Source organism: Zalophus californianus, chromosome 3 (genome assembly GCF_009762305.2).
Source record: "Zalophus californianus isolate mZalCal1 chromosome 3, mZalCal1.pri.v2, whole genome shotgun sequence".
Classification (NCBI taxonomy): domain Eukaryota; kingdom Metazoa; phylum Chordata; class Mammalia; order Carnivora; family Otariidae; genus Zalophus; species Zalophus californianus.
The window spans coordinates 114,934,745-114,960,139 of NC_045597.1; the positions used below are offsets into that span (position 1 = coordinate 114,934,745).

Below are 25,395 nucleotides of genomic sequence, written 5' to 3' on the forward strand. Positions count from 1 at the left end.
CCCCAGTCTTTCTGTGACCCCGAGGATCCGGAGACCACACTGTCCCAGTGAGGGTTCCACCCCCTGCTTAGCCACGGGAGTGACGTCCCTCAGTGGAGCAGACTTCTAACAGTTCTGATTTTGTGCCCAGCTGCTCTATCACTTGCTGGTCTGACAGAGGCTCCGTGGTCTATCTTCCCAAATACCACCTCGGATTCACTTTTCCCCACGTCCTACCTTCCAGAAAGTGGTCACTTTTCTGTTCAGAGAGTTGCTGCTATTCTTTTCTTCGATCTCCTGTTGAATTTGTAGGTGTTCAGAATGGTTTGATAGCTATCTAGCTGAATTCCTGGGGCCAGACAAAATTTAGGTCTCCTACTCCTCTGCCATCTTGCTCTTCCTCCCCTCCATACTGTTTTCCACAGTGGCTGCACCAGTTTGCATTCCTACCAACAGTGCAAGATGGTTCTTTTTTCCCACATCCTCACCAACACTTATTGTTCCTTGAGTTTTTTATTTTAGCCATTCTGACAGGTGTAAAGTGATTTCTTTGTAGTTTTGATTTGCATTTGCCTGGTGATGAGTGATGTTGAGCATCTTTTCATGTGTCTGTTCTCTGTATGCCTTTTGAGAAATATCTGTTCATGTCTTCTGCCTGTTTTTTAGTTGGATTGTTTGGTTTTTTAGTGTTGAGTTGGATAAGTTCTTCATATATTTTTGGATACTAACCCTTTATCAGATATGTCATTTGCAAATATTTTTTCCTGTTTAGTAGTTGTTGTGATCCTTTATTTTTGAAATAAATTAATGTTAGTTACTGCTTTTACTGTTCTATTAAACTTTAAGTCATATATGAATTAAGATTTTTTTTCTTCCACTGTGTGTTTAGTCTCTGAAACCAATTTAATTTGTTTTTTATTAGTTTTTTGTTGTTTTTTTTACAATAGTTGCCACAAAGTGTATGTTACATTAGTTTCAGGTGTACTCTGGAACCAGTTTTTAGATGTCAGTTCATGAGCTCCTCTTTGGTCAATGCATTGTGATTTAGAAGTATTCTGTGGTCAAATATAAACACTGTATAACTCCATAATTTCTCCTCAGTTTGAAGAATTTTTCTTTTCTTTTCTAGCCTTTAATCTAGACAACGAGCAACCAGATTATGATATGGATTCAGAAGATGAAACCTTATTAAATAGACTTAACAGAAAGATGGAAATTAAGCCTTTGCAATTTGAAATTATGATTGACAGACTTGAAAAAGCCAGTTCTAATCAGGTACTGTACCTTGTAAAAATGTCTCCTGTCTTACAGTTAATCCAGTTAGCAACTTTATTTTGCATTTCCTTTAGATCTGAGTTTATTGTATTATACTGTCTTTTGAATTTTCCTGACATCCTAGAATTTCTGTTCACAGTATTCCTTGAACTGAATACTTAAGCATAATTTCTTTGAATAGGAGTATGTAGAGTACTATTCTGACCTTTCTTCTTGTTTGTATATAAAAATAATATTAGCTGCAATGCTACATAACATCTTCTTGATCCTTTTCATAGGCTAAATTTGCTTGGTTGTGTCTCTAAGGTAGATATCTCATACCAAATCCTTCTTAGTTGCTCAAATTTATTAAGGTACCCATTATCATTTTAGGTGTATTTTAGTTTTACTTATATATTATTTAAAATTTTAAGTGAAGAAAAAATTATTCACAAGGGAATAATTTTCTTTAGTGGGTCATTCTAAATATGGTATAGAGAACTGAAAGTGGTATGGTCTTTTTGGAAAGCAATTAGGCAGCAGATGTCAGGAACCTTAAAATGTTTTTGCCTTTTGGTTTAGTAATCCTACCTCTAGGAATCATTCTCAAAAAAAAAAAATTAGTGAAAATGTCAAAGATTTTTGAACAAGGACGTTCAGAATAACTTACAAGTTGTCTGTAGGATGGAATATCACACAGCCATTAAAAACTATTTTGAATATCAATGGAAATTGCTCATATCTAATGTTAGAGTTCCAAAAAAAGATACAGAATTGTTTAAGTACAAAACTCTGAGATTCATTTAAAGCATTTACATTTATATGTGTGCATTGAATGAAAGATGAAAGCCCAACAAAATACCAGTAATGGTTCTATTTAGGCGGTAGAATTATTGGTGATTTTTATGTTCTTTATTGTTTTTCTGTTTTCCAAATTTACTGTTATGAACATGTATAGATATTGTAATTGGATTTAAAAAATAAACTATTTTTAAAAATAATTTCTTGGTGTACCTGTGTGGTGTATTAATATATTAATTGTTATTAATGTAGTAAAAAGTTACAGAAATAAATAAATGTTTTACAGTAGACTGTAAACACTTTTCACTAGTTTATCCATTACAAATTCATTATTTTCCTTTACCTCCCAACTTAAGTCCTTGAAGCATTACCAGCTCTTCAGAACATTTTAAAAAACTTCTCCATTTTGTGAAAGGACTTTGCTGCATATTTAGCCTTTCTACCAGTCTTTTATCCCCATTTGGATGGAAAGTAATATTTGATGTGCAATCGAAAGAAGTACATTGAAAACTGAATTTTGTAAAATTCAGCTTAGTTGGTTTTTTGAGAGCTTGACTTTTTTATTGGAAATTTGTTTTAATTATCAGATTGAATATCAAAAATATTTTTATTCTCACAGTTTTCCTAAGATTTTGATCACTGGCATTAAGTGTGATTTCATTTTTCTTCTTAATAGGCAAACTTTTCTAGCAGTCCTAAGTTTAGTCTTTATTTTGGTATTTGTGCTATTTTCCATGATTGCTCAGAAATTACTGGTGGTGAAGCCTTCAGCTCTCTGTTCTGTAATTTGCTTTGTTTCATTTCTGTCAGTAATAGTTATTTAGTACTTAGGTGAGCAAGTTCTGCCCTTGGAGAGTTTATTATCTAAGTGGGGGCAGGATAAACAAAAAGCCCATGTGTGAACAATACAATTAATGGTCCACGTACAATCAGTAAAATATCGTATTTTACTTCTCTTTGCTCAGTGACAGGCTTTTAAACCCTAAAACTGGGTAAGCTCAGAGCATGATAGTACGTGCTTTCAGCAGTGTTGTAGACAAAGGTGGAGGTTCGTTCATCTTAGGGAAAGATAATGGTACTGTTATTAGGACTAAGGATTAAAGATTCCAAAGACTGTTCTCATTCCAGGTGCCTGAATTGTGGATTCATGGATTTCTTTATTTTTCCTCTTTGGCAGCTGACATAGTAGCAGATCTCAAAGCAAGGAATCACGTTTGTGGTTAAAGCAATATTTTTAAAAAATTGTTTTTAAAGCAGTATTTATTAGGTTGGTAGAGAAGACATAAAAGATAGACTGAGACACAGCTTCTGCCCCCGTCATTCTGTATTGATTGCTGCAATGAAGTCATTACTGAAAATTCCTGTTGCCAAATACTGTGATTATTTTCAGTCCCCATTCATTTATTTTAATTGAGCTCTCCTTATTTCTTCAAACTCATCACCTTTGGTCTTTTGAATATACTTTATTCTTTTCTGATTTTTTAAGTTATTTTCTGTGATCATTCCTTCTAATTGTCTTTTACCGAGTCCTTTTCATTAATTCCTACACAAACATCAGAGTTTCTTGAAATTCTGTCCTTGGTATTCTTATCCTATGTGTTTGGGGTTAATATCACCTTAGCGAGGACTTTTGTGAGGTAATAATACATATATCCTTACCCTTGACCTCCTTCTCAAGCTCCAGGACTTTGTTTTTTCTCTTTTCGTGCTACCTGTTGGCATTTCCACCTAGATGGTCCACAGACCTCTCAAGTGTAGCTTTTCTGACATACTCTCTTAACTACACATGATCCTTTATCATATTCCTTATCTCTCCAGTGACTCCCAAAATTCACAATGATATGTTTTTTATCCCTTTTCCATCAGTCCCTAAATTTCTAATTTCTTCCTCAATGCACGTGTATATTCCTTGCATATTTCATCCTTAATTATCTCTTCTCTCATTTCTTCAGTCTCTCTCTCTTTGCCCAAAAATGTGCGAAGGGTCCCTGTTTCCAAGAGAACCCTTTCATTTCACCCCATCTTTCTCTATATATTGTCACCCTTTGTGTCTCTCTCTCTCTTTTTTTTTTCTTTTTTTGGTCAGTCACGTTTTAAAAAGATTAGACATATTTTAACTTTTACTCCTACTCTGATGCATTTCAGTATACTGATTGCACCCATGTCACCAATGGCCTTCTCATTGTCATCCATCCATTTCAGCGTGTATCCTACTAAATAACCCCATGGTATTGGATGCTGTTGACCTCCACGTTTCTCAGATTTTTTTCTTCTTAATTCATCTCCTCTTCCTCTACATCATGTTGCTATTTCCTTCAGTATCTGTCCTCAGAATTTATACTTGTATCTTAAGCTACCAGCACAAGCACTCCCAGATGGAATATTTTGTGGTTCTGTCCTTTATCTTAATGCACTGAGTTCTAAAGTTCTGACATTGTTCTCTTATTGTTTAAATTGTATTTGTTGTGCCTTGATTGCCATATTTTAAGTTTCTGTTGGTAGTAATTTTATCTTGAAATTTTTTTCCTAATTTACCCACAACGTATACAACACAGTGATAGGCTGATAGTAGTTTTTAAGTATTTATTGCTTAACTGACTATATTTTTAAAACATTACTTTTTATATATAATTTATTCGTTTTTGTATTATAAATGTATTTCTTGTTATTGCTGAACCATGAATCTGTATGTAAACAAACTAAGTGATCCTTGTCCTCATGAAGCTAGTGGCAATCTAGAAGAAAAGCCCAGCTAGTGGAGTAATTTTTATCTCATCTCCAAGCCCCCAAAGTAAGTAAATCAAACAACTCAGAGGTATCTTAGAAATAATAAATTTTACTGACCTTTTTGTCAAGTAAATACTGGTTTCCACTGCTTTTTAGTAGAGAATGTGCTAAATGGCAGAACTTTTTTCTTAAGGTAGAAAAGTAGTAGGATTCTGATTTTGTGGAATCTTAATCCTGTGTCCTAATAATTTGGGACTACTTTATCTGCAAATAGTTCTTGCCCACTCAAATTGATGCTGTCATTGTGATAATGATGCAGGTGATCCTGCTAAAGATAATTTTAACAGAATGATTAAAACTCAGATTACCCAATAAAATAAAAATTTATAGCAACATAAAAACATCAGTCAACTGAGAAATATAGTTAACATTGGAAAGAAATGTCAGGATGTTTAATTATAAACAGTGTATTGAATTCTTATTATCTGACATATAAAGAGGGTACTTATCAACCAGGCAGAAGGACCTTTGTAAAAGGAGCAAGAAGCGCCAGAGAAGGAAATCTGATGCTGTGTTAATCCCCTTACATCTCCTTCAGGAGGATAGGAAGCGGTGTTATCCTGATAATATTATATAAGAAACTTACTACTGCTCTGTGGCTTCATAGGAAGAAACCTATCCTCCTCTCGACTCTAAAGTTAGAGTATGTTCTTGATATAATTAGTGAAGGTTCCAAAATTTTATCAGAAGCAGAATGACCAAAGAGCTGAAGATATGTAGCATATCACAGCATTGTTTCCCTTGGTCCCCAGAGCACACGAAAGCTGCCAGTGATGTTATGATGCTGTAAGCATGAGGTCGAATTTTATTAGATCCAGAAGGCTTGGTTCTTATTCTACCACTGGCATTGTAGACTCTGGCCTATTCCAGAGAACTTCAGCTAACAAGATGCCCATTTAAAGTTGATGTTTGGAAATATTGGTTCTTTTGGTTAGGTCTCTTGTTCCAGGCTCTGGCCCTCCACTTTAGAGACCAAGTTACTCAGCCTTTCAGATGCATTTAAGATGACTTCACTGAGACATTGAATAAGCCAAACTATAGTCACATACAATTTTATTGCATTAAATGTAATCATTACATGGACTAGAATACTTGAGTTGTCATTGTCAGTGTATTCTCTTCCTGTGGCCAGTCTTGGCAGCCAGATTATAAGAAGAAACCAACCAATTAGCCCTGGTAATCACCATCATAGGACTGAAAGTCCAATGATCATAGCATTTATTCCATGAAGTTATACCAGTATGAAAAATCAGATCTCAGAAATTTATTTGGTTGGTCATGCTATCTTCAGTTGACTTCATACAACCCTCAGATCAATTCCTATATTGATCTTACAGTTTCAGAGAGAAAATTTTCCCTTTCATTTCCAGTTTTTAGGAAAACATTTCTTAGGAGATATCTCAACTTGTTTTGAAAATGAATCTTCATCTCCAAAATGATAAAAGTAAAAAGATTGAGATGTACTTCATTGAGGTTTTCCAGCCTTAAAACTCCATTATCTTTTTCTAGAGTTCACTGTAAATGGATATGGTTAACCCATAATCCATCCTCCTAAACCTGATCGGTCTATTTGATCTTCACAAGCAGTAAGGAAACATGTGACCAAGCAAATTTTTACAAACCTTAGTTGGAGATATGTCAACATTACATTGACTGCATTGATAAAGAAGTAGATCCCTGAAATATCAGTGTGAGAGTTCCTAGAGGAACCATCCTAGGATCACTGTTCCAGACATAACTATGTCATTAGCAGAATGGGTGTTGAGAACAAGGATTCTCTAGTACTTAACCAGTTTGGACAGAGGAATTGCCTTTATATGTAATTAGTACAAGAAATTCAAAATTGTATAGTGTTGAAACTTCAGGAAACATGCTAAGTTTGTTCTTTTACAATCTTAAAAGGAACTTTTTATATTATTTGCAATATAATAGAGAATATTCATCTTTCATTTTACAGGGAGATAGAAAAAAAAACCTGTATCTTCTAGTTTTTGTTGAGAAACAAAAGCACAGAAAATCTGTTAGACTGTTGAAAACTAGTAGATCTTCAAATGTGTAGAATCACAGAATATCAGAATTTTGATGGACCCTAGATATATATTCTAGTCCAAGACTTAACTGAGGCATAAATGTGTTGCAGTCTTTCCAACTGTTGTTCATTTAGGCTTCTTAAATATTTTAAGTTGTGGTACTTACTACCTCTCAGAGCAAAATATAAATTTTTAGATAAATCTCCTTATCAATAAATTCTTTGTAAAATTTCAAAATTGAATTGTGTTTTCTGCCATCATGATGTCTGATCATAATTGTTAGACTGATCACATTTTTTCTATAGGTATATAGAGCTTCACTTTGATTTCTCTTTTTCAAACCTTATAGTTGATGACAATTTGTATTTTTCATTTAGCTTGTAACACTTCAGGAAGCAAAACTGCTGCTAAACGAAGATGATTACCTTATTAAAGCTGTGTATGACTACTGGGTAAGAAAACGTAAAAACTGCAGGGGGCCGTCCCTCATTCCTCAGATAAAACAAGAGAAAAGAGACGGCTCTACCAACAATGACCCTTATGTTGCATTTCGGAGGAGAACAGAGAAAATGCAAACTCGAAAGGTAATGTGCAAATTAGATTTAATTGAGTGTTCCTTAATAGTACTTAAGACCAATTTTTTTTCTGCTAATAAGTTCCAGTAATTTTGAATACCTTGAACATAACAGGGGAGCTAATAACATTGTTAAACCTAATGTTAGAAATCCTGCTCTTCAGTAGCTTCCATTGGTCAGCTTCTATTGGTATAATATCTAATACCCATGCCCTTTATAAGTCTACTGCTTATACTGTTTCAGACTTGCAATTGGAGTAGTAAAAGGAATTATGTATCTTTATGTACCTCAGAAATTTGAGTTATTCAGTAAATTATATATACGCTGTATACATACCCTCTTGTTTAGGAAGCTTAAGAGCTTATAGCTCCTTTGGAAACCACATTCCAATTCTTGCAAATAAAAATGGACTTTACTGCTTCCAGCTATTATGGGGTCATGGGAAGTAGGGAAAAGTTCATTTTCAAGCCTGTTCTGCCAGTAGTCAAAAGTAACAGTGGAATGTTTTTCTTCTTTTCTGAGTTGTCCATTGTGTCAAATTTCAAATTGATGAACTTATCCCCATCTGCCTTTCTGAAGCAGTGTGAGCTGGAATTTTAAGTAAGAGAAAAAGGGTCTCATGTGGAATGATATGGTATACAGGAAGGTATTACTTCGGAGGGGGTATTCCCTGTCTTCCGTTTCTCATATTTAACAGTAAACACCATACATAGTAACACATTCTCTAACATGTAAAAAATTAGAACATGTAAATGTAAAAGCCATGAGGAATTACGATTTGGAGGCAAAGCATTTTCTGTGGATTCCTGTTTCTCCTAACATTAAAAGCTTGTTCTTGTCAGTTGTTAGTATAACAGCTGTGAAGCATAACAGCTGCCAGGAACGGTATATTTTAGGAGAAATTCTCCTGCTGGTTAACAACCATTTTCTGTAAGTCTTTCTTGGATTTCCCAAGTGTAGATGACATTCCCTCACCCGGGCTAAGTTTTCAATTTGGCTAAGGAAATCTAAGATACTTTATGAAGATTTAACGTCTTGCTTTTAGAAAAGACTAAAATGAGGTAAGTTTATAAATATAGGCAATTGATTCAGATATATTGCAAAACATAGACTTCTAGCAATGTCTTTTGAAGGAAGAATACCATTGGACTTCTTTTAGTGAGAGGGTAAGAAGTACTTAAAATTAGCAGTATTTATGGACGTGTAAAAGAATATTCTAAATATTTAAATTGGTTTAATTCTTAAATAGGTTAAATCACTCTTTTCTATCCAGTGTATATTGAGAATTGCTAGAATGGGTTCCTGTGTTTACGTGCTTCACCATTGTGCGATAACTAGTACCACTTTTTCCTGACACACCAATTTCTACACTTTCTCTTACCTGTTACTTTCACCTTCCTCTGCAGAGTGGTACATTTTCTTTTCTGGTAGTCTTTTTATGCCTCTCTGTTTTCAGTTGTGGGACCAGAGACCCCTTCATGCACACTAATACTGCTTAGAAATGTTTGTGTTTCAAAATAGGAAAGTTGGGAAAGCAGTTAACAGTAAATACCCCTAGGTGTTCCAGAGTTGGGCAAGCATTGGGATATACAAAAATGAATACAGCTAACAAAGGTTCTCTACTTCCTTTTCTGTTTCCACAAAATTGAAAACACGTGTGTAGCTAGATACAAAGGTGCTAAAATAAAGGACTTCTGAAATACTTGCTTGGCAGTCTAGAATTTAATTTTAATTCACTAATATTTAATTTGCAAGTGGTTAAGTACTTAAGGACATTCTTAAATGAGACCATCTTAAGGCACCAGCATGTCTGAAATCACTGATTGGGAAGTCTTGAATCAGCATGTGTGTTTAATATGTTTAACCCCATAGATACAATTGTTGACATCTGTGCTTTCTCTCCTCCCTCTGTGTGGCCCAGAATAAACGAGATAGACAGGAGAGGAAACTCAGTAGTTGTTCTCAGTCTGGCTCCATAAAACAATCTCCTATGAATTATCCTTGGTTATAAAAAAATCTATAGTTAATTCTGAAGTGCAGCAATTTGAGAAAGTAAAAAATAAAAATATATAAAGTGCAGCAGTTTGAGAACCACTTCCTAGAGATTTGGCAGTAGGTCAGAACTATAATATGTAACTGGGAATAGGGAGAAAAGAGTTGGTCCAGAGCAGAGACCGTTGTGAGGAAGGAAGTGAGTGGATTTGAAAGCAGGGATAGGGCCATCTTAAAAGCATGGAAAAAGTTTCAGTATGAACTCACTGTTTTTATAGAGAGTCAGAAATAGATATAGATCTGTGCGTGTATATGTATATGTATATATTACAGGTGTATTTCTTCTGTTTGCTGAGAGGGTCTAGAAGCAATGATGCTCAAGAGCAGTGACCATGCCTAGCATGTAGAGCCTGATTTTTAAATACCAATTTCCATTAAAAGGAACCAGGGCTTCTTAGTAAAATGGTGTTTCCAGGTCTAGGGCTAGGAAAGTATAAAGATAAGCTTGGAACATTCTGCTGTGCCAGGAAGTAAGACTGTTGATTGAAGATTAAAGAATGTTGGACCAATGTCAGAAGGCCTGAAGGGCCAGCTTGAAGGGGGGCTCTACTAACCAGATGTGGGAAAATTTGAAGTGTCAAAATAAATAGAGTAATGAATAACCCATAGAGTATATAAGTAACCCATGAGTCCATAGTAATATAAATGAATGGATGGATAGATGGATGAATGGATGCTTGGTAGATTAATTGATAAAAGAGAACACTTTTTGTTACAGAAGAATTTTAACTTCCAGGTGTCACTGGAATGAGGAAGTTTGAAAACCACCATGATAGTAATAATAATAATAAACTATTGGGAGGAAATTTGATGAGAAACAAGGTAGTATCATTTAATTCCTGATACAAGAGAGGGATACAAAATCATTTCTGTGATAATCCTATTAAGAATATATAACCTGAATTTAATTGTGGAAAAACATCAAAGAAACCCAAACTGAGGAACATCCTACAAAAATGATTGGCCTCTGTTCTTTAAAAATGTCAAGATCATGGGGCGGTGCCTGGATAGCGCAGTCAGTTAAGCAGCTGACTCTTGGTTTCAGCTCAGGTCGTGATCTCAGGGTCGTGGGATGGAGTCCTGCGTCAGGCTCCGCGCTCAGTGTGGGGTCTGCTTAAGACTCCTCCCCCTCATATAAATAATCTTTTTAAAAAATGTCAAGATCGTGATCACTGTAGAAAGACAAAGGAACTATTCCAAATCATAGGAAATGAAAGAGACATGACAACTAAAACAGTTGTAATCCTGAATCAGATCCTAGACCAGGAAAAAATTTGCCGTTATGAGTGAATTTAATAATAAGAATTGTCCCACTAATGTCCTTTATGGCAACAATTACATAAATATATAAAAATATATTGAACAGTTATATTTGTTGCCATAGAGGACATTGCTGGGACAATTAGTGAAATATGAATAAAGTCAATGTTAATTTCCTGATTTCCATACTAGTACTGGTTATATAAGAGTATCACTGTTTCTAGAAAGTCTGTATTAAAGTGCTTAGGGATGAAGGGGCAGTATATATTCAACTGGTCTCATTTTTTTTTTTTAAATACGACTGCTAATTTTACGTATTTGTGTATGTTTTTATATACATTCATGTATATGTCTTAGTCCATTTAGGCTATTTTAACAAAAATACCAGAGACTGAGTGGTTTAAACAACAAAGATTTCTTTGTCACAGGTCTAGAGGCTAGGAGGTCTGATATACAGGTACCAGCAGATTCAGTGTCTGGTGAGGGCTTACTTCTTGGTTCATAAGTCACCTTGCTGTGTCTTCACATGGTGGAAGGGGCAAGAAAGCTCTCTGGGATCTCTTTTATAAGAGTACAAATCTATTTGTGAGTACTCCACCCTCATGACCTAATCACCTCCCAAAGGCCCTTCCTCTAAATAACATCACATTGAGAGCTTGGAGTTTCAACATGAATTTTCAGGGGACACAAACATTTAGTCCATGGTAGTATAGATTAAATAATACACGTATATACATAGAGATAAAGTAAATGTAAAATAATAACATTTGGGCAATCTAGATGAAGATATATAGGAATTCTTTATACTGTTTTTGTAACTGTAAATCTGAAATTACTTCAAAATAAAAGGTAAAAAAAAGAGAAAAGACAGGACAAGAGAAAGGAAAAGTTAGAAAAGGTAGTTATTTGGGCCTAAAGAGAGCAAGAAGCAACTGGTTAAGACAGGGCAGAAGCATACAGGCCACAAGGAACACTTAGTGAAGAGGGGGGTAATCTTAAAAGGTTCTGGTGCACTTTTAAATATTGTTCAGCTGGCATGTAGCCTTGTATTATTACTCATCTTTGTATGTCTCATTCTCATTAGACTTCCAGCCTTTTGAGGGTAGGGGACCTGTGGAGTACTCTCTACAGGGGGACACTTTAATATTTGCTCTTGGTAATGTTAATTTTTTTTCAGTTAGAAGGTATTACTGCTGCCTGCTTGCCAAAAATTTTTGCTCAAAACCATACTTTAGATTTTGCCTTTTGTCACGTAGTACTGGAAGGGGGGAGAAGATTAATTTCCTTTTGATAAGGTAAAAGACTTATTAACATAGCATTTTAAAACATAAATATGCAGTACCTTAATAGGACTTAGTTTAGGTTATGTTTTATAGGTGATGATTAATTTTCAAATACAAGAAACTACACATAAAAGAGAGTAAAACTGAATCTTTCTCAAGTTTTATTTTCTTCTTTATAGTCCTCCAGTATGAAGCCTGGCTTCAGGTTCCTTCTGATGTGATATTGCATTCTTTATTTTGACAATAAAAGAGAGGGACAATACAAAAGATTTGGTTAATATTTACAAGTAATTTTTCACATCAAATCAATTAGGATATGCTCATAAATCCTTATTTCTTAAACTGTTCAAATGGTCAAAGTGGGTATTTATAAATTCTTTCTTCTAGAGTATATTCCATATCTGTTTTGCTATCAGCAAGCACACCAAATATTTGTGATCCTTGCTTGATGAGGTGACAACAGCTTTTATTCCTGCAGAGTTTGTGTCCTTAGTAGTTATCTCTTTAATATATTGTGTTTTTTTTCTTTTAAGGTTTTATTTAAATTCTAGTTAGTTAACATATAGTGTATTACTAGTTTCAGGAGTAGAATTTAGTGAGTCATCACTTACATGTAACACCCAGGGCTCATCACAACAAGCGTCCTCCTTAATGCCCATTACCCATTTACCCCATTTCCCCACCCACCTCCCCTCCAGCAACCCTCAGTTTGTTCTCTATAGTTAAGAGTCTCTTATGGTTTGACTCACTCTCTGTTATTTGATTTTCCCTTCCCCTATGTTCATCTGTTTTGTTTCTTCAACAGATGAGTGAAATCATAGGGTATTTGCCTTTCTCTGACTGACTTATTTCCCTTAGCATAATACACTCTAGTTCCATCCATGTCATTGCAAATGGCAAGATTTAATTCTTTTTTATGGCTGAGTAATACTTCATTTTATAAAGTATATGTACACACACACACACACACACACACACACACACACACACACATCATCTTCTTTATCCATTCATCAGTCTATGGACATTTGGGCTTTTTCCATATTTTGGCTATCGTGGATAGTGCTGTTTATAACATTGAGGTATATGTGCCCCTTCAAATCACTATTTTTGTATCCTTTGGGTAAATACTCTAGTAGTGCAAGTGCTGGGTCATAATGTCATATTGCGTTATTAACTCAAGGATGCAAAGATTGCATAAGTGCAGTCTGTCTGGATACATAGAATGAGAGGTGGTAATGGTCTGTTTTTAAACAAATAGTTCCATGCCTAATATAAATATTCTGTGGTTATTTGATTAAACAAAATATATTAACAGTAACTTTCATATGCAAATAGATGCTGCTAATTACAACTGAGCTTGTCTAGTTACTAAGCAGGACTTTCACTCTGAGTTCTAATTAAATCTTACGCTTCAGAGTAGGAACTTCTTAACAATACTCTGAAATTCAGAGTTTTCTACCCTGCAGTGAGGTGCTAATTACCTTGAAACATAATAATTCCATTCCTTGAGATGCTTTATATCCTACTTTCAGTGTTACATCTTGAATTTCTGAAGTGAAGTTGTGCTTGTCATTGTACGTGTTTACATTGTGGTGTATTGACCCTTCCAGCCCACAGTTACAGAGCTGGATGCATGGATAGAGACCCATTTTGGCTATTTTTAGGTAACCTTGATTTGACAGAACTGTTTCTCTCTGTCACTGGAAAATACCTTGCAACAATTTGAATGGACTACATTTTCTGGTACACTAGGTTTTGTTTCAGGCAGACTTTTAAAATTTTGTTTACATTGGAATGATCCCTTCTGTTACTCCATCTTTTCAATAATGGGCAACACTTTTTTTTTTATTTGAGAGCTATTTCCTTTCACTTCTATTTTCAGAGTTAAATACATAGGTTCTCTTATGTAGTTACTGTTTAAGATGATTTTCTACATTTAACATTTTGCTTTTATGGAACATATTTGTCTCTCAAAAGATTTTGTTGAATGAAAATGGAAATGTGGATAATTAGATTAATTGTTTATTCTAAAATTATTTTCAATAGAATCGTAAGAATGATGAAGCCTCTTATGAAAAGATGTTGAAATTGAGACGAGAGTTTAGTAGAGCCATAACAATTTTGGAAATGATTAAGAGAAGAGAGAAAACAAAACGAGAATTATTGCACTTAACCTTAGAAGTTGTGGAAAAAAGGTAACATTGCTACTGTTATATACTAATCACAGCTTTAGGCAAATGATGGGCAAAATATAACCAAATGGTATGTTTTGTTTTGTTTTTTTGCCTAGCTTTAAAACAACTGAAATAGATTCTCAAACAAAATCTGCATTTTTTTGAAGAATTCTTGTGTTACTATTTTTTTTTTTAAAGTAAATTATCAGTTTGGATGCAAATTTGGGGAATATTTTTGTGTGTAATATGTATAGATCCTCTAATACACTTAATTTTTTTTTTCAGAATCATTGGATTTTATTTAGAAAAGAACCTGGGGATCATTTTGACTGTTCTTTTTATTTTTAAGTTTCCATTAAAATTTGAGGGAAATGAATATTTAAATGATTTTATTTTCTGACTAGGTAGAAAGCATTTTTTTGTTCAGCACATTTTAACAATGTGTTGTCTGTGGGGCACCTGGGTGGCTTAGGCAGTTAAGCGTCCAGCTCTTAATTTCAGCTCAGGTCATAATCTCAGGGTCCTGGGGTCAGGCCCCCCTCAACAGAGGACTCCATGCTCAGTGGGAAGTCTGCTGGAGATTCTCTCTCTCTCTGTCCCTCTGTGCGCCCCCTTCTGCATGCACTCTGTTTCTAGAATGGATAAATATTTTTTTTTAAAAATGTGTTCTCTAATATAATAGTCATTTTCCTGTATAATTAAATAAACTATACTAAGCCTAACAGAATTTTATGTGATTCCTAAGGTAAGCATTCTAAACATCGTTTCCCAGTGTTTGAAAATATTAAATATATGAGAAATTTGTCTTCTGTGTCCCTTAGAGATTTGGGTTTTTTTTTTTTTTTTTTTTTTGGTGTGTTTTCACTAAATCCCAAATATGAACTTCTTTATTCCTGTAAATTTTTAAAGAATAATCTGATTAATTGTTGATTCTGTTCGATTAGTTATGTTCCAGTTCATTGCAATATCGTTTTTACTTTTTAAACTATAAAACATTTTCTTATATTTTATTACTTTTCCAAGATATCATTTGGGAGACTATGGTGGTGAAATCCTTAATGAAGTGAAAATCAATAGATCAGAAAAAGAGTTATATGCCACTCCAGCAACTCTTCATAATGGAAATCATCACAAAGTCCAAGAATGTAAAACTAAGGTGAATATCCTCTGGGGAGAAACACATACGGTAATATTGATCAGACAATTACTAGTTTCATCAGTTATCTTAGTATAGTTTGGTTAAGGAAAAACGTAATTAACGTGTTGTTTTTACTATTTGCCAAGCACTTTGCTAGGAATTTTTACATACGTATTAACTCATTATTCCTTACAGCAGCCCTTTGACATAGATTTTACCCCTGTATGACTTCTAGATCATATAGCTGATAAGGGGCTGATTCAAGGTTTAGGTCCAGGTCTAACAACCAAAAACCATGTGCTTTTCACTATGCCATCTGCTTCCCTAAAGAATATGGGTAAAGTTTACTTGTTATCACTAGCCTTAGCACATCCTGTGTTGTAGTGGCAGGCATCAAAATCTTAAGATTAAAGCTTTCTTCATTGGGACTATTGAAAGTTATTCTTATTTTCATCATTACTTCCAGAACCAGCATTTATCAACTGCTATCTACTTGGAGTGATTTGAAGAAGTCCTATAAGTTCCAGATCCTATTTTCTTCCTAATAGAAAGAGCTAGACTCCATGATTATTTTAGTCTCTTAGACTTAAAGGAATTGTATTTATTTAGTATTCATGTGGTACATTAATTAAAGTATTCAATGAGAAATAATAAAAATTAAAACTTTAAGGAGTTTAGTTTTAAATAAGAAATAGGTATTGACTATTTAGATAGTAGAGCTTTACTCTGTAGCAAGATTTAAAAAGCAACATAGGGTGTTTGTGGAAAATTCATCTTTTAAAAATGTACACAATTCTTATTTTTCATGGGTTCGCTCTTAAAGGTCAAAGAAGAATTTGGAGCAGGAAGACTCCTCCTTTTATTCAACTGATGTCAATTTAAACACCAAAGTTCTTTCTTATTCATCACAGGCATCTAGCCCACCTACCTGATTCTTTTTAAATCACACTTGCCTCTATAGCCAAAAATTTACCAATGCAATAAATGTAATTCTCTAAGTTATTTTTAAAATCCATTTTATAAAAACCAATGCTTTTTTCAGGTATATGATTGGTAGGCATAGAATATGAAATCTCAACCTGAAATTACTGATAGAATCAGCTTTTGTTATATATTGATTCTTATTTTTGATCATCTGTAAGAATAAACATTCACCCTATTTACTAGTTTTAGAGATATGGTTGCATCCATTGTTGCTCTACCCCATTATACATAGTTTATTTACTTGGCCACACATCCCACCTTAAAATATAGATGGTTTCTAAGAGTAGGAGTTTTCTTTTTGATGCCATAACTATATCCATTGAATGAAACCTAGCTATATCACTAAATAATTTGCCATGTAAGCAACATTTTCATTGTATGTTCCTTTTTTGATGCTGCAGTAGTTTTAACAAAAATGTGGACTACATGGGAGAATATAGAACTTCCTAAATATATTTTCACTTTCATATTGCTTGTACTTTGGTGCTTAGAACAATCATTTTCAAACTTTTTAGGCAGTAAATCACTACTTATTAAAAGGAATACTGTTATGTTAAAACAGAGCTTCTCAACTGAGGAGTGGAGAGCAAGGGGGGCTGGAAACCCACCCCATTAGTCAGTCTCTTGCCAGGTGGCCTCTTAAGTGCTGTCACAGCGTTCTGGGGTACTTGAGAACAGTTTGATTATTGTTCAGTTGAGGCAGTAATTACGCATTCTAAAAAAGTAAAAGTTTTTTTTCTAGTTAATAAACTTATTTTTCTCAAAAAAATTACCAGCTGTAGAAATTTTTAAAAATTGGAAGTAAGTGTAGAAACAAATTAATGAATTTATAATCTAATTCAGGTTATTTTAAAAATAAAGTTATTAATACAGTGGATTTAAATAAAATTGAATTTGAGTACTTCTAAATGCTGGATTGCATAATAATAGAGCAATTATTAAAAATCACTAACATCTTAAAGTATAAATAACAATATAAAAGCAAATTACCATTATGATTTTTAATCATAACTTGCAAAAAGTAAAACATCTTTCAATTTATGATCACATAATTTTTGCATAATTAAAAACAGTAAATAAAATCACCTCCTGGGTAAAAATGTATGTTTTTCAAAGAGCAGTAAGGTTTTTCATGATTTCTAAAATGATTTTCATTTCTTCCTTTTGGGGGAAAAATCGTCATGTAAACAGCACCCTCATCATTTGTCTTTGAAAGAAGAGGCTTCTGATGTGGTTCGTCAAAAGAAGAAGTACCCAAAGAAGCCTAAAGCAGAGGCTTTGATAACATCTCAGCAACCCACTCCTGAGACATTGCCTGTGATCAATAAGAGTGATATTAAGCAATATGACTTTCACAGCTCAGATGAAGATGAATTTCCACAGGTGCTTATTTTAAAACTATTTTGAAGACATTTCCTTTTAGTCTTTTATATTGCTATATTTTAAAACATAATTGACCTCTTAGTTTTGATTCTTACTCTCTTCACCGAATGTTACATAGCATATATACATTTTCCACATTATTTATGTGGCCACTGAAATGGTATTTACTTTCCATTATTTTCTATCAGTTGGGTAGAATTTATTCTCTGTGGAGCATTTAGGTGTTTTCAGTTATCCCTTTTATAAAAATGAACATTATTATTCTTTCCCTCTATATTTAAAGTAGACTATTAGAAATGGATTATCAATATTTTAAGGTAGTTAATACATAATTGTAAATATTGACCCAATAATAATTCCTTTTTTTTTTTTTTTTACTATATTCCACCAGCATTTATTTTATAATTTTAATGTAAATTTTGCTACTTTGGTGATAACCATTTAATTTTAAAGATTTAGAAGAACTGATTCAAGTTGTAAATTGCGAAGCCAGTTCTTTGGTTTATATTGCAACAGTTTATAGCAAAATGTTTGCAATTTTAAAATCTTAATTTTACTTTCACACGTGCTATTTTTAAAAATAAGACCTTTGTATATTAAAGGATCAATTTTAAAAGATATATTTATAGTTTAGTACCTCGTCTAGCAATACCCTTTTTTTTTCTTTCTATATGGTATAGGCAACCTAAAGAGAATGCTATATAACAAGTATGTATTATTATATTGTAACATTTTTGCTTCATTGCTTTAAAAGAAAAAAGCTTCTAAACCAACATTACAGATATGTCTAGAAGCAAGTTTATGGTTGTAACTATTTAAAATCTAGAGTTTACATAAAAACGTAAAATGTGTCCCCTTTGACTAGATTATGTATTTTTTTTACTCTTCTGTCACTAATTTATAGATAATATTTTAGTATTTATCTGGGTTGTAACAAATGCACAAAGGTATGTTTAATTTAGTACACTCTTGAAAAGCACTTAATGAAATAATTCATTGGAATTATTTCAATTATTTCATTCATTATTACGTTTTTGTGAAAGGATTATCCAGTTAGACTCAGTGCTTTGAAGAGCCATGGGACATGGCCATTTTGAAGGAATGAGGAAATAATGTCCTAACAAATAGTAGTTTTCCATATAGAAAGAGTAGGAAGGAGCTCTAGGCAGAGGAAACAGCATTTGAGGGAGAACTGCAAGTAAGAATATGACATGGTTTATTATATATCAATAATAGTCTTATGTTGGTAATACTCAGAATAGCTTAACAAAGTTTTGCTTTACACCCCCAGCCCTTTAAGAATGACACATGGGATATTATGACGTATAGAAACTTTTCCTTTCTTGCTGAAATCAGTCCATCACCTTGATGGTAGGGCACACTCACATGCTTTAATCATACAGTCCTCATGCATTAAAGGACCTTTGTTTCTGTTCTGAATTCTTGTGTTTACTCATATAGTCCCCAGCCCATAAACCCACGTGAAAATTTCAAAATTTTGAATTGTATTTTGAAACTTTTAGGTTCCTCTGAGTCCTTTTACTAGGTCTTTAAAAACCCTCATTAATTTTTATAATGATATCCCCTTGTTGCTAAAAAATAAGTATTTACCTGTATAGTTGGATGTCATTCAGTGAGGCAGCTATTTAGGATGTAGCTCTTAAAAAATCAGGACTTTCTTGCTGAAAAGATCATTAAAATAATATGTTTCTTCTTTGTCCAGTAAACAAGGAACAAAGGAGTAGGAGCCTTAAGAGAACAAACATTTTAACTTCAGACTTACCCAACTGACTTGCAGCAGAGCAGAATTAAAAACCCTGTCTTTTCTTGATCATGCTTCTGATTCTCCTAATATCAACTCTCTTCTTCCTATGTCTCAGACTAAATCCTGGAATCCACTCCTGGGAAATGGTGGTCGGGACAGAGCGGGGTGGTATACTTTATGCAAAGAATTTCTAAGACTTTGTAACACTTCCCTGTGTGTATTTTAGAAGAGGTAGATGATCTGCAAAGGAACCAAAGTATAAAATTCACATTTGGGATTTCCTTTCAAATTTCAGGTTTGGGGCTTGGTTCCCCGAGAAGAAGAATCAGCCCCAGCTTACTGTTTCTGTGTCTCCCCCATAGGGTTGGTGGAGGTATATTGGAACCTCAAACAAATGCCTTTCTCCCCTGGATGACCCTGCTCAGTGGTAATTACCACAGTTTGGAAATAATGTGGAGAACACATTTTTCCTCTCAAAATAGGAAGAGAGGGATTTGTGAGGTTCAAAATTTGCAAGTAAATATGGTTGAGCCAGCGTTGTCAGAAAAAGAGATGTACTCCAAAGTGAAATTACGAGACTACTGAAACTTAAGTACCAAAACTTTTTTTTTTTTAATTTTAACCATTATGGGTAGAAATTTATCTAAACCATATTATTTCTCTGCTGTATCAGAGTATATTTGTATATCATTTAATCCATTTTTTTATGACATTTATAAAGTTTGCTCTAATGGATCAGTGTTGCCCCAGGGGTCCACTCATGTTGTAGAGGGATGTTTATCTAAGATCACATGGTTCTGGGCACTTTTTAATTATGTGATAACAGCTTTTTGAAAGTCTTTATTTTTTCTTTTGCTGTCAGGTTGTGGGCTTATCACTTCTCTCTGCAGCCAGTCTGCAAGTCTTCTTTCCTCTTCTAATTTTCTGCTTCTGATCTGCTAAGTTTAAAAAGTGATTTTATTAGACTGTATACCTGAAACTAATATTACACTGTATGTTAACTAACTGGAATTAAAATAAAAACTTCTTTTAAAAAGTGATTTTTTAAAAATGAGTAAGGAAATAAGGAACTCCCTTTGAGAAAAATGTATGACCTATAATGACTTTGGGGAGAGCACTATTCATACGCCTTTTTTACTTCCTAGTTTTTGGCTTTATTACAGAGAAAGAAAGTTATTGCATAAAAATACATCTGTAGATGAAGCATAATTGTCAAAATAAAAGTGTTTATGGGCACATACATTATTTATAAAATGTAAGTGGGATATATTAAAAACTCTACTAATTCTTAGGTACTTACATGTTCAGAAGCAATTAGACAATACCTTGTTGACTCTCCTGCAAGAACTAATCCATCCCAAATAATCATGTTTAACCGTAGAAAATCTGTGCTAGTCTTTAACTGTTTGGGGGAATTTACTGCTTACTGTATGGAATATAGGAGTGATGTACTGTATGTCGTCAGATTCTGATTTTAGACCATTACAAAGATTGATCTGTTGGCTCTTGGTAACTCCTAAATGGAATGTCTCGTGACTCTTTTTTCTAGGTACCATCCCCAGTATCAGAACCTGAAGAAGAAAATGATCCTGATGGTCCCTGTGCTTTCAGGAGGCGAGCAGGATGCCAGTATTATGCTGTAAGAACTTGGTTTTTGTAGTCTTTTTGTAAACTGGAATTAATAGATATTTCTTGTCAAGGTAGCTTAGTCTTGATCTAAAAATGGGAAGTCCATTGGCATTTTTTTAGTTACTACCCCCTATACACATACCAATAAAAGATGCTCAAAGGTACTGAGTCCTTTCAGAGGTTATTAAAAAATATCAGAATCCTTTACTTGGAAATTGATAATTTAAAATTCTAAATTTTAGAAATTTAGTGGTACTTTGGGCTTTAACTGTAGCTTCGTTTAGGAGTTACGAAAATTACTGTCACTGCTAGAGTTAGGTAAGCCCAGAATCTCTAATTGAAATTTTTTTTTTAAAGATTTATTTATTTGAGAGAGTGTGCACACACAGGCAGTGGGGGAGGGTCAGAGGAAGAGAGAATCCTGAAGCAGACTCCCCACTCAGCGCGGAGCCTGACAAGGGCCTCAATCCCATGACCCTGAGATCATGACCTAAGCCGAAATCAAGAGTTGGCCGCTTAACCAACTGAGCCACCCAGGTGCCCCAAAATTTTGATTGTTGCTGTTTACTAAAATTTAGGGAAGTCCATCTTGTGCATACATACCAAGTAAGGATCAAACATAAAAGAATCGTTTTTAGACTTTCTTTATGGCGATATGTTATATAATAATAATACTCAAACTTTTTGACACACTTAGAAATTGCTTTGTGCTATTAAGTCAAGTTTTGGTGCAGCATTATATCAGGAGTGACCCTCACTCCCAAATGCTTGGGTTTCAGATAAGGTATAACTATAGAATTATGAGGATAGCTTTCAGATATAAGTTGCAGAGACCATTTATCTTGCTGCATTATGGTAAACATCTACACTTCCAGCGTTTCAGGGTTTGTGTGTGTGTGTTTAGCATAGAAGAGATAGAAAGTTACTTATTTACGAGTTATGCTAATGAGAAAAAGAGAAAATTATAAAAAGGTAGAGAAATGTTAAGGCCCAGAGAAATAAAGAAGTATCAGCCTGACCCATACATACATGCTTAAAGTAAAATTTTTGGTTCAAAAACAATTTTCCTTCTGGTTTATATCAATAGGAAGCCTATACATTACTAACTTTACTATCTCTACTTTTCTACATAGATGTTAAAAGCCATATTTTTCTTTAAAGATATATTTCTTCTAATATATGCTATACCCTAAAATATTAAATTCAATTTCAGTTATTTTGGTGAGTGAACTTTTTATTCAGTTTTATAAAGTTTTATCTTGTTAATGTCATTTAAACCCCAATTTTGCAGTTTTATATCTAAATTTTAATTGCCCTGCTAATGCTGTACTTTATTTTTATCATGATGTAACTTCTCTTCATTTCAGATATACTCCATGAGTTTTAATTTTATTTCTTTCTTTGCAGCCTCGTTTGGACCAAGCTAACCACTCATTTGAAAATTCAGAATTGGCAGATTTGGATAAGTTGAGGTATAGGCATTGCCTTACAACACTCACAGTCCCAAGAAGATGTATAGGATTTGCAAGGAGGCGAATTGGCAGAGGTGGAAGGTAAACAATTTGTTTTGGCCTGGTTTTTGTTTATAAACTAGAGGGGACGATATAAAGAAAATGTTAAGTTCTTCCAGATAATACTTGGTTTTATATTGTTTTTTTCAGGGTCATAATGGACCGAATATCCACAGAACATGACCCAGTCCTGAAACAGATAGACCCTGAAATGCTGAATGGTTTTACAAGCTCTTCCCAAACTATAGACTTTTCTTCTAATTTCATTCGGACCAATGCTTCCAGTAAACATTGTGAAAATAGACTGTCCCTTTCTGAAATATTAAGCAATATCAGATCATGTCGACTACAGTGTTTCCAGCCAAGGCTACTAAATTTACAGGACAGTGATAGTGAAGAATGTACCTCAAGAAAATCAGGGCAGACTGTGAACAATAAAAGAGTTTCTGCAGCATCTGTAGCTTTATTGAACACCAGCAAGAATGGCATATCAGGTAAGCTGTCACTTTGTTAAAAGTATATCATGCTCTTTTTTTCCTCCTTAATTTTCATTATCCACTAAATAAGTTCTAAGTCCTCAGGGTAAATTTTGAAAGTTTATTTTTCTTAAAGATTTTATTTATTTATTTGATAGAGAGATAGAGCACAAGTAGGCAGAGCGGGAGGGAGAGGGAGAAGCAGGGTCCCCACTGAGCAGGGAGCCGGATGTGGGGCTCGATCCCAGGACCCGAGGATCATGACCTGAGCCGAAGGCAGATGCTTAACCAACTGAGCCACCCAGGTGCCCCTTGAAAGTTTATTTTCATAATCCCACTGAAGAAAGGAATTTTTTACCTTAACCTACTACAGTTTTTTTCCAGCCTAAACCCCATTATTGTGGTTCACATTTTAAATAATGTCCTAATATCTCTAAGATCCTCACTTATATTTTGAATATGTGTGCCTGGTATGGTGAATGTGTAGGCAGAATGCATAGGGAGTTCCCTATGGGCAAAGTGGTTATAAGCTGCTACCAGATCTTCATAGCCATAGTGTGCACTTGTTAAACAGAGTTTCCCTTTTTTGTATATTAGCTTTGCTCAGATATAGGCATTGCTCTTCAAGAGTACCACTGAACGCTTTTTTTCTGAAAAATGATTTTTTTAAGAAGCTCCCCATGAATAGTTGTAATTTTGTTTGGTAGCTTACCTCTGATTGAGATTGGAGAGCATTTTTCACTTTAAGAAACATTGTGCCCAAATTAATGTAATATTTTTATGACATGTACATTGTAAATAATGTATAATACCTAGACAGTCTAAAATCTAATTTTGATTTGTTTTCCTCTGCGGATAGTCTTCTCTTTATCACATGTATACAAGTAGGTATAATTTTTAATATCCTTATGATACATACAAGCAGTGCATGGTATCCAGAGACAAAACTAGATATGACTTGACTTACACTGTTGATATCCTTCCTTTCTAGAAAACATAAGTATTTCTAAATTATTTCCTGAATGGTGCATTTTACTATGCAAAATTATGTTAAACATCTTTAAAGTGGTTTCAGATCATTTTAGTTTGAAATTTGGTCTCAGTCATGTTCAGTCTTTTTCTGTTACTGGACTGCTTATTTTTAAACTTGACCTAGACATTTATCTATTTACAGATTATAGTAGAAAATTGGATTTGTTTGAATGATTAGAAGTTGACATGTCATTCCTCCAAATTAGTTGGCTAATTTTCTCCTGAGCAAACTTAGATAAGGAAAATGATATCCCATTATATAAAGTTCATGAATCTGTGAAGTTTAATGAGCTCTTGAAGCTGAAATAGATAAATACCAAATATGATTTGTGGTGGCAAGCTTATTAGAAATCTAAAGGTAGGAAGTTGACAAATATTAGGTCATATTTTTTTTTCCGCCAACCCCATGACAGTGTGCAAATTACTTAGCTGAATTGGAATTTCTGTAACAAAAATTACTCAAAATAATTTTTGCCAAAAGGATTTTAAAAACATCTCAGTATAGGCATTTATAATTAGATTTGATAGTAGATTGAATTTCTTCTCTAACAATGTGTACCATACCAAAAAAATGATTTTACATTTCATCTCAACTTGAACATGGCCAGCTTTCTATTGTACATTCCCAGTAAACTCCAAAAGGATTTGATTTGACCCTTCCAGAAAATATGCATAGGTTGTGTATGTTATTATGTCATCATTACTCTAGTTGTATTGATCCAGAATATAACTTACTATAACTTAAATAATTCTATAATAATTAGCTCTAGAATTTTATGACACTAACATAATACATCAGCATAAAATAAGCATTTAAAGTATCTTAGGCACACATGCACTTTTCAGGTAACTTAAGTGACAAATATGTGTTGTTAACATCATAGACAGTAAAGTTTTTTAATTTTTACCTTTCCCCTAAAAAAAATAGTCTTTTTGGTCTGTATAATATAGTATTCTCAACATAGTACCATTTCCTTCTTTCTTTGACAAATTTCAAGATTTAAGCAACAACTGAGCTACATCAGAATCAGTGTTTTGTTTGTTTTTTTAAAGATTTTATTTACTTATTTGACAGAGAGCACAAGCAGGGGGAGCGGCAGGCAGAGGGAGAAGCAGGCTTCCCGCTGAGCAAGGAGCCTGATGTGTGGGGCTCAATCCCAGGACCCTGGGATCATGACCTGAGTCAAAGGTCACTTAACCAACTGAGCCATCCAGGTGCTTAATTGACTGAGTTACCCAGGCGCCCCTAGAATCAGTTTTTAAATAGAAATTTTCAAAT

The 25,395-nt window shown here is 34.0% G+C and overlaps 1 protein-coding gene across 2 annotated transcripts in view; it reads left to right on the forward strand.

Moving 5' to 3' along the window:
- The window catches only part of EPC2 (enhancer of polycomb homolog 2), a 121,671-nt gene that overhangs the window by 84,339 nt on the left and 11,937 nt on the right, over positions 1-25,395 (forward strand). For both annotated transcript variants that reach the window (XM_027589979.2, XM_027589980.2), the window contains exons 3-10: positions 1,109-1,254; positions 7,229-7,435; positions 14,071-14,219; positions 15,222-15,354; positions 17,512-17,703; positions 21,018-21,107; positions 22,505-22,650; positions 22,759-23,102. In XM_027589979.2, coding sequence (XP_027445780.1) covers positions 1,109-1,254; positions 7,229-7,435; positions 14,071-14,219; positions 15,222-15,354; positions 17,512-17,703; positions 21,018-21,107; positions 22,505-22,650; positions 22,759-23,102 — 1,407 coding nt within the window. The remainder of the gene's footprint in view (positions 1-1,108; positions 1,255-7,228; positions 7,436-14,070; positions 14,220-15,221; positions 15,355-17,511; positions 17,704-21,017; positions 21,108-22,504; positions 22,651-22,758; positions 23,103-25,395) is intronic.